General features: G+C 41.8%; 1 protein-coding gene across 2 annotated transcripts in view; it reads left to right on the forward strand.

The window, feature by feature from the left end:
* Nucleotides 1-15,721, forward strand: part of CCDC88C (coiled-coil domain containing 88C) — a 146,555-nt gene that overhangs the window by 92,887 nt on the left and 37,947 nt on the right. For both annotated transcript variants that reach the window (XM_054970923.1, XM_054970924.1), the window contains exons 9-13: nucleotides 1,460-1,541; nucleotides 3,087-3,245; nucleotides 7,797-7,943; nucleotides 9,912-10,056; nucleotides 11,550-11,731. In XM_054970923.1, coding sequence (XP_054826898.1) covers nucleotides 1,460-1,541; nucleotides 3,087-3,245; nucleotides 7,797-7,943; nucleotides 9,912-10,056; nucleotides 11,550-11,731 — 715 coding nt within the window. The remainder of the gene's footprint in view (nucleotides 1-1,459; nucleotides 1,542-3,086; nucleotides 3,246-7,796; nucleotides 7,944-9,911; nucleotides 10,057-11,549; nucleotides 11,732-15,721) is intronic.

A 15,721-nucleotide genomic window follows, 5' to 3' on the forward strand; every position in this document is an offset into this window, starting at 1 on the left:
CTCCGACGTTTACTAATGGCCCCACATTCAGATATGTTACAAAACTGGGTACTTCCTTTAAAGGAAGATGAACAAAAATGTGGAATTCTTTTGCTATGTACATCTTCCTGAGAAAGGGTGGATTTAAAATGTAATAGGTCAGAGAAAGGCAGATGAGACGCACCAGGGAATGGTCAAATATAGGTCTGCAATAGATGAGTGGTGGGGAAGCTTTTCTCCACTTATGAGTCGTTCTGCCCTAAGACATTCTTTGCTTAATATACGACTGTTTACCGAAACACCATCTGTAATGGATTGCTTAGTTTGATACCATCATTTAATGATTTACCTTGTTTTTAAAAGCCTTTAAAACCTTTCCTTCAGACCTTTAATTCAGCTCCTTACTTTACCTTAAACTTATACCTGCGGAGGGCTCTAGACTCACTCAACTCTCTTTTTGCACTCAAGCAGAGTTTGAGATGTTCTCTACTATACCCAGACTTTTACCTCGAGAACACCTTCTCCTTTGTGTTTGTGTGACCTTTCTATTGCTACCTCCTTGACTCCCTCAAGAGGTTTTTGCTGCCACTAAAGGCTTTCACCTTAGACCTCTTGGGTTTAACATGTAATATAGGAAGTCTTGTTATAGATGGAAGTTTGACAGAAAGGTCAGCATATAGGGGTCCCGTTCCGCCAGTGGGGACAGGGGATCCTCTCTCCCAGCCTCTGCCCGCTGCCATCACTTACCTGACCAGTTCTTAAGCACAGTGATTTCAAAGACATACATTCACAGACCTAGTCACACAGACTAATATTCTTCACAGATCTTCTGTAACAGAATGAACTTTCATCTAATTCACACAGACATAGATTCTCTCAGGCCTTCCCGCACATCTTGCCTGAACTTGTAAACACATCACACCATCCCTGCTTGTAACACCATCATTTACGTTTCCCCACCCCATCAGAAATGGTAAAAAATTCATGTGTTATGAAGAAGCCTGTCTTTGTCCTCTGTATTGTCCAGCTGTTTCCCAGCATGCCTTCTCAGAAAACAAACATGAGGATATCACATCAGTGGGATTATGTTTTACCATGCCTCTTTTCCTGACAGCCTTCATAGATTTCTATCTTGATTCTCTTCCCCCTGCCCCTGGCTTTCTGCCATTTTGGTTTACTTTTAATGTTGCTTTGCACGTGGTTTTGTGGCTTTCCGTGTATGTTTTTGTTGATCACTGTAGACAGTGGACAGGAATGTGTGTTATGAAAGGTACAGCTTTTTATGAGATTGGAACTAGGTGGCTTTTTGTGGGTACATGGTATCTGCTTATCTTACTAAATTAGCAACAAGGAGATCTGAGTCTTGCCATGTTTCTCATCTAAGTCTAGATATGTATCTTTCTAATGTGCTCATAAAGCATTAATAGCTTCAGGGGCTGGTAGCATCATTTCTAACAAACCTGCTTTATGATATCCGCAGGGAAGAGAAATCAGAGCAGCTTGTTGACACAAGACATGAAGTAGATCAGCTAGTCTTGGAACTTCAGAAAATAAAGCAAGAGGTGAGATCTTGACTGTTTTTTAATCTTTTTGGACCGACGTTATGGATACATGGATGTGTAAGCATTTAAGTTAGTCAGTGGGGAAACAAACAGTGATAAAACCTGCTGAATAGTTTTGTGTAACTCAGATGCTTGCCAACAGATGCTGGTCATTATTTAAGATGCCTAAATTATTAAATTCTCTCATTGGAAACTTCCAAAAGTTCTGAATAATGTAAAGAAACACATTGGCATAGTTTATTTTTAGTTGTCATCTAAAAAATGGAACCAGTTGTTAAGGATTCTTAAGCCTTACTCAGGAGCTTAAATGATTCTGCAGGAATAGTTAAAATCAGAACCAGCAAACATTATTTATTAACAAGCTTCTGAAGTAGGGTTGCCTGGTGCCCTCCCATGGCATGTGAACTCCTACCCCTTCAGGGACAAAAATAGGCTGTGATATAACTTGGCATAATCACCCCAAAGTGGTCTCACCCACCCACCCCACTCTAGGAATTGACCCAATCTCTATGGTATTTACCATAGAAATTGGGGAATTCCTAGAACATCACAGGTGGTTCTGGAGTGATGTCACAGCATCAGCGATGCGTCCTCTCCCAGGATGTGTCCACAGCAGCTCCTGAGGAACATGGGCATGGACCGTTAGTCCCTCTAGCTGAGTACCAGGATTACTAGGTGCCTGCCAGTGATGGGCCAACTCTCAGTTGTACCCTCAAGCTGCCCATGACAAACAGATGTGCACACCTCTACGTCCCGCTGTGATGATGTCACTTCTGAGAGTGATGTTGTTGTATACGGGTGAGAACATGCATGCACTTTGTGCCAGGGCCAATTCCTTAAGAATTGGCTCACAGTATAGTGTTAATCAATAATATCACTTCAGAAGTAACCTTGTTGTGGCAGGGCATGGAGGCTCACATGAACGAAAGTAAGTACTTGCCCCCCTGCGCCCTCCTGATCTCCTTTTGGTTGCCAGGGAGACCTGGCAATCCTACTGAGTACTGTCTACTATAAATGGCAGTGGGTCTCCAGAGACTCAGACAGACAAAGATCTTTACTGACACCTGCTTCCTGAGACCCTTTTAAATGAACATGTCAGGGGTTGGACATGGGGCCTGTTCATGCTAAGTATTTGTTTTGTCCCCCACAGCCCCTCCCCTGCACTAGCAAAGTATCACATGTGGACTTTAAATCTGGTGGCTCTTGAATTTGCAGGCCATGTGGAAGCCTTTGTTTCCCAGAGCTCCAAAATCTGATCAGAACAGAGTTATCTAGAGCTTATCATTACTCTGTTATTTTTAAGCAGCCATTGGCTGCGTAATTAGCTCAGCATTGTCACCCATTTAGCATTGATTGCTGGATAGGACATGCTTTTCAGGGGCTGAATGATTGTTCAGTCTGACAGTTACTTTGCCGCCTCACTGGTGTGTGTCTCCCCGCTTCATGACAGGATTGTTTCTCATTCATGCCCTTGCTTCCATCCATGAACGCCCTTCATCAGTAGAGCATATTAAAAATTTTGCTGTGCTGCTTTATTTTACTCAGAACATTAACCTCATGGCAGATGCCCGTTCTGCTCGGGCCTACAGAGATGAAGTGGATTCCTTAAGAGAAAAATCGAATAGAGTTGAGAGACTTGAGATGGAGCTGGTCCGATGTAAAGAGAAACTGCATGATGTGGATTTCTACAAAGCACGAATGGAGGCAAGTCGAGGCTTAATTATGGCTGGGCCATTTGTCTCTCTGCTGCCTATTTGACCCCAGGAAAAAATATTCCCTGAAGCAAGAATAGCCTTGTGTGGATGCCAGACCACTTTTTAAACCACAGTATTGTACCATTTTGATAATAAAGGCAGAGATGGGGATTTCTTACCTATCCTAGAGATGTCTGGGTATATATATATAAACATGCACGTTTCCTTTGACCCATGTCTCAAGTTGAACATGAATCAGCCATATGATACAAAAGCACAAAAAGGCGAATGCAATTTAAAGTTAAATAAATAGGAGCATAACATCCAAGTCACAAATGTTTAGGAATGTGTGCTGAACTATGTAGAAAATCTGGATTAGTCCTATAAAACAAACTTATATCTCCACTTAAGAACCATATGAATTTACAGACTCTGCTTTTTACTCCTTTATATATATTTGTAATCATGAGGGATATTATCTTTGTTTTTGTTTATTTTTTAATGAATGCTAGAAATCTCAAGGAGCTTCTCCTGTCCTTGGTGAGTGACCGTTCACCACTCCCCAATGTAGGTTGAGTATCACGGAGCAAATTTGTCTCAGAACTGTAGTGTGATGCAAAACATAAGCATTCCCACTTCCCATAGTCACTTCATTAAAAAAAATGAGTATTGCTTTTCATTTGACCAATTGTCATGGAGCAATAAGGTGTGCATGGTCTTGTAGATTGCCTACTGTGTAATCCCAGTGTGTGTATAGCTAGTAATGCATATTAGAGCAGTCTTAATGTATTTCCTCTAAAAAGGAGATTTCAGCCAGTGTAAATCTGCTACAACATTCCTTTCTGCTAAGAGTTGTGCTGCTCCTGGAGATTGGATTCTTTTGGAAACTTGGGAGCTTTTGTCTGAGTCCCCTTTTCCAAACATGTCAAGATTCCTAGAGGAGAATGAGGATGGGGTGAAAACATAATGAATCCAGATACATAGGTTTTTAAAAAGTATATGCAGTTCAACATAAAAGTATAGTGTACTTTTGAATGAATGTAAAGATAAAAATTTCAGTGATGCCCTCATCACCCCCAAGCTATAAAAGGTGTAGCACAAGCTTTTTTAGTCAGTTACAAAAAGGCATGGTGATTAATGGCTTTTTGTTAATTAACTGAGAGAATAAATCTTCATGCACACATTGTTTGTTATGTTGCTCGTCTAAGTGCCCCTTGAGGTCCATGATGTTGGGAATTTCCCCCCTCTTCCTTCCCGGCTTTGACTTTATAGCTTCAGAGTTACTGTGGAATCATTATTTCAATTAAATTGTTACTTTAAGGGGTGGGAGGAACAATGTGAGACAGGCCACAATGTGAGACAGGCCACATGTAGCATAACTTTGTATTTGGATGTGAGAGTTTAACAGTGTTAGGCCTTCTGTATGAAAAATGATTGGTATGAATCCCTGCTGTGCTGGTGGAGCAGAATTGCATTCCATTCCAGGAGGGGATGGGAATATCCAAATGGCAGGGGGGGGGGGGTTGGATCTCACTGTTGGGCTTTATTTCTTGCCATCCTGGACCCTGTTGGACCCAGATACTATCTAGTAGTTTTTCCCTCGCCCGGTGATATCAGTAAATGAAACCCTGTCATGCTTAAGCAGGCATGTGTGTACGACCTTTTCCACATGGCAGCTCTTGCCTATGGAAGCCACAGTATTACTGCAGCTACTGCCACAGCAGCAACAGAGCTTCCTAATGACAGCTTTCTGTGAATCATAGAATCATAGAGTTGGAAGGGGCCATACAGACCATCTAGTCCAACCCCCTGCCCAGTGCAGGATCAGCCTAAAGCATCTCTGACAAGTATTCATCCAGCCTCTTCTTGAAAACTGCCAGTGAGGGGGAGCTCACCACCTCCCTAGGCAGCTGATTCCACTTTTGAACTACTCTGACCGTGAAAAAGTTTTTCCTGATATCCAGCCGGTACCTTTGTGCATGTAGTTTTAGCCCATTGCTTCACGTCCTACCCTCTGCTGCCAACTGGAACAGCTCTTTGCCTTCCTCCAAATGACAGCCTTTCAAATATTTAAAGAGAGCAATCATGTCCCCCCTCAACCTCCTCCAAACTAAACATTCCCAAGGCCCTCAGCCTTTCCTCGTAGGGCTCAGTCTCCAGACCCCTGATCATTCTTGTCGCTCTCCTCTGCACCCTCTCGATTTTGTCCACATCCTTTTTGAAGCGAGGCCTCCAGAACTGCACACAATACTCCAGGTGTGGCCTGACCAAGGCAGTATAGAGAGGGACTATGACCTCCTGCGATTTTGATGCTATGGCCCCTTTGATACAACCCAGGATTGAATTAGCCTTTTTTGCCACAGCATCACACTGACTGCTCATATTCAGTTTACAGTCCACTCTTACCCCAAGATCCCTTTCACATACACTACTGCCCAGAAGTGTATCCTCCATCCAGTATTTGTGCTTCTCATTTTTGTGGCCCAGATGTAATACTGTGCACTTGTCTTTGTTGAATTGCATCCTATTCACAGCTGCCCACTTCTCCAGAGTATTCAGGTCTTGTTGAATTTTAATTCTATCTTCTTGGGTGTTTGCTACCGCTCCCAATCTGGTATCATCAGCAAATTTAATGAGCAGCCCTTCCACTCCTTCATCCAGATCATTGATAAAAATATTGAAAAGTACCGGGCCCAAAACCGAGCCCTGCGGCACCCCACTGAACACCTGGATTTTCACCTGGATTTTCACTGCCCCAGTCCCCGCAGCAGCAGCCTGCCTCGCCACCTTCTACCAGGGACTTCATCCAAGTTGTTTTTTTAAAGGGTAATGGACATACCGTTATACCATTATATCAGTATGTCAGTTGCTGTTTTTAAAATGCCCACTGGTGGCACGCAAGCAGAGGGAGTGGCCGTCACATGGACCGGCTGTTGTATGGGCAGGACTGGGAAAATCTGGACTTCCCTTACCTCACAGCAGCCAGCCTGGCTTTCCTGCAGTCTTTCCCAAAATCTCACATCAAAACAGGTTAGGGTAAGGTCTCAGAAAAGTGAAGAAAATGCAGATGGTGCACAGATGCTGTGGGGAAAAACCACTTTCCAACAGCATTGAACCCAAGGCAAATCACCCATGTGGAAATGGCTGAGTGTCATAAGGGCTTTCATATCTCCGTGGAGCAGGCCTTCTCTCAAAATAGCATGCGTCATGGGTAGTAGTAAGGTCATGGGATGAACAGATCCTAGCTCATTCTTTCAAAAATCTAATTTTATAAGATTTATTTTTTTAAGCATATCCAGAAGAACAAGAGAGTACAGTTTAGGGTTTGGGAAAATACAGAGGAAAGCTAGGGAAAGCAGTCCATCCATATGCTTGGACTCTGACAGCTGGCTGCTGATGGCAGTCCTTGGACTGATGGAGCTGATAAGGGACTGCCTGGCCAAGTTCCATATTTCCAGCTGGTTCTAGGAAGGTGTGGCCTTCCTGCGTGTCCAGTAGCAAAGTGCAGCTCTAATTCAAAACTCCCACCAATAGGACTTTGGCTAAATAACTATTCCACAAGATTAGGAATGGCTTTGCCCCTGGGATTTTTGGGGACTGTATGCAAAGCTTGCAGGTTGTATGCAAGGAAGGATGTGAGAAGTATTAAACAGGAGGATGTTCTCCTCTGGAATGAAACTTACCAGGCTGTTATTACTGGCTAGGTGTAGCCATCCTGCCCTTACAGGCCAGGCGTAACCATCTCTAGGGCAATATCCCATCCTGCCTACCTGCATCACAGTCGAATGGAGATTTTCGGGATCATTTAGGATCCACGCACAAAACTGGCTTTGTTGCATATGTGCAGTCCCCTCCCTCATGGTTTGGTACCAAGTAGACATTAAAAACACAAGTCTTGAACCAGGTGGAAGCAGGAAGTGTTTCAGGGGCCATGAATGGCTACTCCCTTCTGTTCTCACCTCTGTTCTCCTGAGAGCACTTTGAAATGAAGAAGAGTCTTTGGGGCAAACACCGCATATGTGATAGTAGAAAAGAGCAAGAGTCCAGTAGCACCTATAAGACTAACAAAATTTGCGGTAGGGTATGAGCTTTCGTGAGTCACAGCTCACTTCTTCAGGAACCCTACCACAAATTTTGTTAGTCTTATGGGTGCTACTGGACTCTTGCTCTTTTCTACTGCTACAGACAGACTAATACAGCTACCCGTATTGATCTAACTACGAATGTGATGTGTAGATTGCTGCTGAGTAGTAGCCGCTGCCTTGCTTTCATTCATCTCATAGGCATGAGTTAGGTTTTGGAGTTTTTGTTCTTGTGGAACATGAGTTTTTCCTATCTACTTAAAGATTTTGAAAATCTAGGTTGTTTCCCTACTGTGTGTTGTTTCTGTATGCAGTTTCCACTTTGAAAAAGACATGGTATTTGTGATTATAGACAGTCAGATATCTATTATTCAAATGCCTTGCATTTCTGTGACTGTCGTATAAAAATTCCTGGTTTTGTAAACATTGAAGAAACTCAACTGAGTGAACTTGCTTGACTTTTTTTTCTTAATTTGCAGGAGCTTAGAGAAGACAACATTATACTAATTGAAACTAAAACAATGCTTGAAGAACAGTTGATGCTAGCGAGGGCTCGTGGTGACAAACTGCATGAAGTTGAAAAGGAAAATTTGCAGCTGAAATCCAAACTTCATGACATAGAACTGGTAGGGTGTGATGTCCTTAATTACCAAGGGGATTTTCTTGTTTTAAATGAGTTCTATTGTTGAGCTGACCAGAGTATAGAAGGTAAAATGTTTTGGAAACAGATTGAGAGATATGAAAATATTAAGAACCAAATTGACATCCATGGTCAACCCCAGTATGCAAGGACATGAGAAGAAAAAAATGGCCAGTGTTCAAAATATCATGGCGGTGTACTGTTTACTCTGGCAGAGATTTTGTTAAAATGAAAGTTTTCTATCTTCCTTATTATATATTGTCAAAGGGCATTTCTTTTTTTAATAGCATAAATAATCAGTAAAATGTTTTGCTTTCTAAACAGTCTAGTTCAGCATGACATAGAATGTATGCTTTTGTTTTGGCGTTCTGAAGCACTTTGATTGGCCAGTAAAAATGGGTCTCTCTGTATCTCCAGTTCATGTTTGCTTTCTGCACAAAGTTCAAGAATTCCTTAAACACATTTTTATTTATTAAACATATATATCCTGCCTTTCTCCATAGTACAAGGCAGCTTGTAATACATAATTTCAAAAATAAAAAAACCAAATCCTCCCCCACTGAAGTAAATGTTGTAACACCTAATAACGTGCAATAAAATTCCCGAAGTCTACAGTCCGTCAAATATTCTGTAGAATAGAGTAACTTGCAGAGTCTCCTAAAAGTTTCCAAGGATGGCACTCCCCTCACCTCTGGTAGGAGCCTGTTCCATAAAAATGGGAGCAACCACAGAAAAAGCACTGGACCTTGTTGATGCCAGGCAGGATGCCCTTAACAATGGAAGAACCAGAAAGCGGGGATCTGAATAGCATAGCTAGTACATGGGGACCCACGAGGAGAGAGAGTCCTTTAATACATGGGTTCTGGGCCATGAAGGCTTCCAAGGTCATAATCAGCACCTTGAACTGAACATGGAAATAAACAGAGTCAAAAAAGCTGTGTTAAAATTGTCAAGATGTGTTTGCAAATAACCAGCCCCTAACAACAGTTGTGCTGCCACATTCTGAACCGGCTGTAGAAGCTGGGTTGTCTTGAAGATGCCATCTATTATAGAGTGCGTCACAGTAATATAATTGAGAGGTTATAAAAACGTGGCTCAACTTGGTCAGTTTGGCTGCACACACTCTATTAAACTTGCTTGTTTCCCTAGTAAATCAAAAATGTGTTTGATTTCTTGGGGAGAAAAGCGACACTAATTTTATTATAAAAATCCATAGCTAGAATCCACATCCCTGCTATGTCAAAATGAGCAATTCAGTGACTGTTCTTCTTAAACCTTTTGTATGACTCCTGTATTGATTATGTTTTAATAAGATTTCAGAGAATTCAGTGTGGATTGCAAAGAGGGGCATGTTATGGCAGGTTTAGCATATAAACAGGCTGTATAGGAGGAAAAAATTCAGATAGTAGATGACTAGGAGACAGATTGGTGCATTACAAGCACAAGACAAAATGAAAATTGCCCCCATTTGAAGGGGGATTTCATTTTGAAGGTTTGCTGTGACCCGTTGTAACCCTATGAGAATTCTGGTTCAGACAAAAAGAGGTGTGAACTGGGAAAGACAACAGTATTTCCCCCTTGTTGCTGCAGACTAGTAGTTTGTGGGCCATCTCCAGCCATTGCTTTATGTTTTTCACTGTTTGTTTTCTTTCAACCTTTGTTGTACTGTATTGGAACAATAAGACACTGTGACTTTTTGCATTTGGAGATAACCAGTCACCCAAAGGGCCGGACACTTCCCCTTCACGTTTTTGAAGGACTGTGAGATCATGACCATGTTATGGTTTATGGCTGTGAACTATTTGGCTGGAGACACTACAACTCCTTGCGAGTATCAGGCTGAAGGAATTTAGAATTTGGCTTAGTACATAATACTCTTGTTAAACGTACAGGCTTGAATCTCTAGTTAATAATAAACTAGATATGTGTGTTTCTGTTTATCTCTTCTATATAGGATAGGGATACGGACAAAAAGAGAATTGAAGAGCTGCTAGAAGAGAATATGGTGCTAGAAATTGCACAGAAGCAAAGCATGAACGAGTCTGTATATCTGGGCAGGGAACTGGAACAGCTTTCAAAGAGCACAGACCTGTCAGACAGTAAGATACATGGAATGGTTTACCTCTCTTTAAATGTTGCCACTTCTCGAAAATTGTTTAAAGGTCGATATTCCCAACTGGAAGTGGGTAAGGGAAGCAAGAATATCATAAAGGGCAGTAAGTGAGAACTTCCCTGTGTGTATGAGAGCAAGATTTGGGTCCAGTATCTTAAAGGTGTACTAGATTTCCAAGGTATGAGCATTCAAGAGTCAAAGTTTTGACTTCCACAAGCTCATCGCTTGGAAATCTAGTTGGTCTTCATGGTTCTACTGGACCTGAATCTTGCTCTTCTACTACAGACCAACACCCGCCTGAAACAAACATAATAATGACATACTTTGTAAACCGCTCTGAGTGGGCATTAATTTGTCCAGATGGGTGGTATATAAATCGAATGTTATTATATGTGTGTGGGTATTTTGGAACGCTCCACATAACTACTTACAAGGCTTTGAGAGACCTTCAGTGTCAAACCTAATACAAAACTTCGCTGACATTTGCTGCTAGCTGGGGCTCCTTGCTCAGTATTGCTAACAAATCATGAGGTTCAGGAGTCTTGTGCCAAGAATTCCTAAAAAACATACATGTATCTCTTTTAACATGTGTACGCACATTGGGCAGCTGCTGTCAATCATGGTTTTCCAGTGCATGGAGATGTGGTAAATAAATATATGTACAGTTTTCAGGAGTGATTGTATACATGCTTGTGCATGTTTTCTGTGCTCATTTTGTACCTGCCTGTGCATATTTTTTGCACCTGCAAGAACCAAGGAAGGAGATTGCAAGGAGCTGCACCTGACTACTGCTGTGCCCCCCACCCACTGCTGCAGGCTTCCCTGCCTAGTGCTTCCTACCACCCCCCCCATCCCACACCTTAGTTTTGTCACAGTGGTAGCTCCCCCACCTCTTCCTCCTCCACTTCCCTTCTCTCCTGCCCTTTACTTTTACTCCACCCCTTTTTTTTTTCTTTTGGTGTCAGCAAGTTAGGGAGTGGTGGGCCTGGCATTGGGAACGACAGGGTGAAGTGACACCTGCTCCCAGACCCCTGACACAGCTTTGCCACCTGTTTGGGGAGCTTCTGGCAACTCTTGTTATCCTTAACTGTTGTTCATGTCTGTGCTGGATAACTGCCCTGATCTAAGGAGAGGAGGAGCTGTGGGGTGGAGGTGGGTCAAATCCTGCTCTCAGTTTTCTAATTAGGGTCACAAGTCAACAGAGTGACTTATTTCTTGCCCTCACTCTGATTTGACTTTATATGTTATCACTGTCACTTATGGGAGAAGATTGGAGAGGAAAACGACACTTGAGTATGAGCAGGCAATGAAAACATGGTATGATGGAATGGAGTTCTCTTTCTTGTTCTAAAGGGGAATGTGCTTACCTACGGTCAGCTGATTTGCATATGATAAAGAAATAAATCTTATATTCCTGGAAGCCGATCAGAGTTTGTTATCGTGTTACAACTGGTTATTTTGAATGTTGTATTTCAACAGCAAGGAAATCTTTTGTATATGAACTGAATGAATGTGCATCAAGCCGTATCTTGAAGCTTGAAAAGGACAACCAGAGCTTACAAAATATCATCCAGGAACTCCGGGATGCATCTCTTAGCACTGAAGAGAGCAGCTTTAAGTTTGTGGAGCTGCAAAATGAGAATCAGCAGCTTGGCCAAAAGGTAACAAAAAGTTAGTTGAGTATATGGGGCTGGCTGGAAGCTGAGGCAGATCTTTGTAGGAGTCTTCTCATTGTTCTGAATTTTACTTCTGGTCAGGACTGTCAGCTAAAGTGATGTTTTTTAATCCCAGTCCCCTCTCAAGTGTTGTTTTAGCTATAGCTGTATGGCTGCACTCCTTCTATTCTATTCACTGCATCAGTATAAGTGGACTGTAATCCTTAATATTTTATGTACTTCAGTTTGGATCCACTGGAGCATTTCCACAGATTCCATCACCTCCCCCTCCCCCCGCAGTCATTCCATCTGCAGAAAAGTTCTGGTGAATCCAAGCCATGCTTCGCACTGATGAAACTGCAATCTTGCAAATTGTGTCTAGGCTAATTTAATGCAATTTTGCATTGCATTTTTTAAAAAAAACTTGGCCATATTAACCTTCTAATGCGTTTGTTATTTTTACAGGATAATTTGTTACTTTTTTTTTTTACATATTTACATAAAAGCTGATACAGCTAGTGACTTAAAAACAAAGATTGATTGATGTATTGAGAGTAAGCAGTGGGCGTCTTTGACATTCTCTTAAAGCAAAAGAAATAAATTACCCAGTAGTTGTTGTCAAAGTCTTTCTTTGTTCTTTATTACTACTATTTCATTGGCATGCGCTGTCTCATAATTCCATTTTTTTTTTCATGTTTCTTTGTATGATTGTGCCAATGTATCAAGGAGTTCAAGAAAAGAATATTTTTGGGCTTGCATGCTGCCAAAGTTCAGCCTTATCAGGAAGGGGAACCGGTTTGTTTATTTTGGGAATCTCCACCTGTTTTTGTAAGCGTGGTTTGCTTACCCTGTTTCATTCTGCCCTCCAGCTGGCAGATAAGAATTCACTTGCCCTTGAGTAAGTACTTTGGGATGTCTCTTGGGCCTGCGCTTGAGTCTGGGACTTTTTGTTGTCTGTGTAGGCTTTTGGCTACTTGGATGATCTCTCAGAGAGATCACTACTATTTATATGTGTATATATTTATGTGATTTATAGTCTGCCTTTCTTCCAGAGAATCAAGCACAACATTTACAGTTTGTTGTGGATTTTTCTCAGCCGATTGATCACACTATTTTTGCTAGTAGCAAGCTCCTCTAGGCAGATTTGCAGGGCCTGGAGGAGAAAAGAAAAACCTTTGAAGTTAGGCTTAGAAGAAGCACCCCTCCTCCCAAATTAGGTAAAGAAACTCTGCTTCTGTTTGAGCTGTGAGTTCCACTGGGGAGCACAGATTTTTCTGTGGGGTCCTTAATATGACAGCCATTTAAGGCGCAACTTGATGATACAGTGTCCCCAGGGACAGCCCAGGGATGCTGCAACCAGTTTACCTCAGGATTGTTGTTGCTTTTAAAATGCCATGAGGCCTGATCCTGCTTGGGACTATGACATGAGAGAGTGGTCCCCCCCTTGCTGTTTTTCAAAAACCCAAACCCGAAAGCACTTGGGCTCTTGAAAAATGGCAATGGGTGGGAAGGACAGGAGCCTCTCCTCCCTCCATGCCATGATCATCAGCAGGGCCCCCACAGCATTTTTAAAGAAACAGAAATCCTGAGATAAAATGGCTGGGGCATCCCTAGGTTGCCCCCAGAGATGCTGTATCAGCTAGTTGTGCTATTAGGAATATTCTGTAAAGAACAACTAAGTAATTTGTTATTTTTAAAAATTATTAAACTTATGATAAACTTTTAAGCAATGAATGAAGATGACATTCTATAGTTTTAATTGTTCTAAGTGAATTTTATTTTTTCTCTATTGCTTCATTTATTTAGATAATTTCTGTCCTGCCATCCAGGGTGGCTTACAAACCAAAGATAAAGCTGTTAAAAGTACAAAACAGCAAAAAGTGCACAAAATCTCCCACAATATAAAGTACATCAGAAAATTAGCAGCAGTAAAACAAGAATAATAAAATTACATTGTAGCAGTAAGCATGAGCTGAGCAGCAATAATAAAATCAGGGAGAGCAATAGAGTCATAAGTTCAAAATGAACAGTGGAGGAGGACATCTTGTATTATATATTCTTCATGATTATATCACCTCCATCAAGGTTGTTTGCTATGTGTTTTTATGCCTCAGAGATACAGTATAATATGTCGCAGACTATCATATCTGTCATTTCTGAAGTTTTTGAACTGTTGTTGCAACTAATCTACATGTTTTTATCACAAGTTAAAAAGAATGATTGCAGTAAATAATTTACCCTATACTAAAAAGCCTTTCAAAATAATTATGTTCTAGTTTAACCTTTTAGTTTAACAGGCAGGAGGGGGACCAGCATGGTTCCATAATTTAGGTGCTTTGGGACTATTGATAAGGAAGATATAAATCTACTTACCTGTCTGTCTATCTAAATACTTTTACCCTACTTTTTTCCACTGAGTGTAAACTAAAAGCAGCTTACAGTACAAGAAGCAACAGGCCTCAAATGCATACATACAAAACCCAACAAATCTACCTTGACAACAACTAATCAATGGAAGAGGGAAAAGGACCAGAGCAGGTGGTAAAAGATCTGCCCCAAGGGCAACATTCTCTCTTCAGCGTCTATGTCATGGCTACGTCAGCAGCCTATTTAAAAAGTTCTTGCCATTCTTAGAGTTGCAACCACCAAGCTGTATTCATGTGTAGCTCCTATTTTCATGCTTCCTTCTTTGGCTGTTGCTCTTGCTTAAGTAGTACTTCATTCAGAGATACTGCAGGATTTTCCTTCAGCTCCCGTATTTTGAACAAAATGGCATGCTTATCCATAGAGCTATAGGTACAGTCTGCTAGATTTTGACTTAAATCAAAATCTTAAATCTTTAATCTTGACTTAAATCTAAATCAGCTCTTGCATTGCAGTGAAGCCTAAAGATGTGCCCTTTGAAGCATTTCGGTTGGATCGTGCCAAATATTCTCAATATACTTTGGTTGGATAGGGATCATTCTTCTCTCAAACTGCATTTTAGTGTTTTGCCAATCACAAGAGAGGTTGGCCTGTATGACATGACTTGCCTTGCCTGGCTCTGTCCTGGCTCGTGCAGACAGACCCTGACGCCCCCCCTCCCCACCCCCCAGGAAGGTAGATTTTTCCCTCCAAAACTGACGAGGTTGTTTCCTGGGGCTGGGAAGCCTTTTGGTAGCTTGTATTTTAGAATTCCTGTTGTCCCACACTTGAAGAACATATATATAGTTAGTTTATTAATCAGCCCAAATTTAAGTAGAGGAAAAGCAGGGGCCCACAGCTCTCTTTTCCTTTTACTCCAGGCCCAGGGTTCTCCACAGAGTTAAAACCTCCTTTCCAGACACTGGGCAGGAATTATTCTTCTACTAAAGACATAATCCCGTTCTCTCAGCTGAAGGAGAGTCTCCTTACTACTCACTTCTTCTGCTAACCACACACTTTCAGTTCTATCTTGTCTGAGTAAAATTAGTGATGGCTTTCCTATCTACTAAAAGCTTTACATGAATCTTAAGCTGTCCCAGTTAGGGCAAACTTTCCGTTCTTTTCCTCACACAGAGGATTCTCGCTCTGACCCTCCCTGGTCAGATTCCAAGCTTTGACTCTCTCCTGACAATCCTGTCTGCTCCAATTTGTTACCTTCTTGCTGGCCAATCACAGAGAGAGGGGAGAAGCATGCTAATCATCCTCCCTTCAGGCAGTTGTTTTAGGCCTCTACCTACCTTTCATCGTAGTTCTTCTGCGCAGTCCCACATGGGACTGCGCTTGCGCGCAGGCTGGCCACTCCGAAAAATCTTTATAGCTTTTAAAAAACTCCTTTAGGAGCTGCTTCTCCTGATTCATGTAGCAACCCATTTCCCCACCAAAATGGGCATGTGATAAAGGAAGAGCAACCCCTCTTCCTCCCAGTTCTCTCTCAGCTGCCACGAGGAGAGGATCTTGGCTTGTGTGCTTCGTTCCTTTTTATTTGATTGCTGACTGATTTTTGTGCTTGAACCTTTTGGACCAACTTGATTT

Source organism: Eublepharis macularius, chromosome 2 (assembly GCF_028583425.1).
Source record: "Eublepharis macularius isolate TG4126 chromosome 2, MPM_Emac_v1.0, whole genome shotgun sequence".
Classification (NCBI taxonomy): domain Eukaryota; kingdom Metazoa; phylum Chordata; class Lepidosauria; order Squamata; family Eublepharidae; genus Eublepharis; species Eublepharis macularius.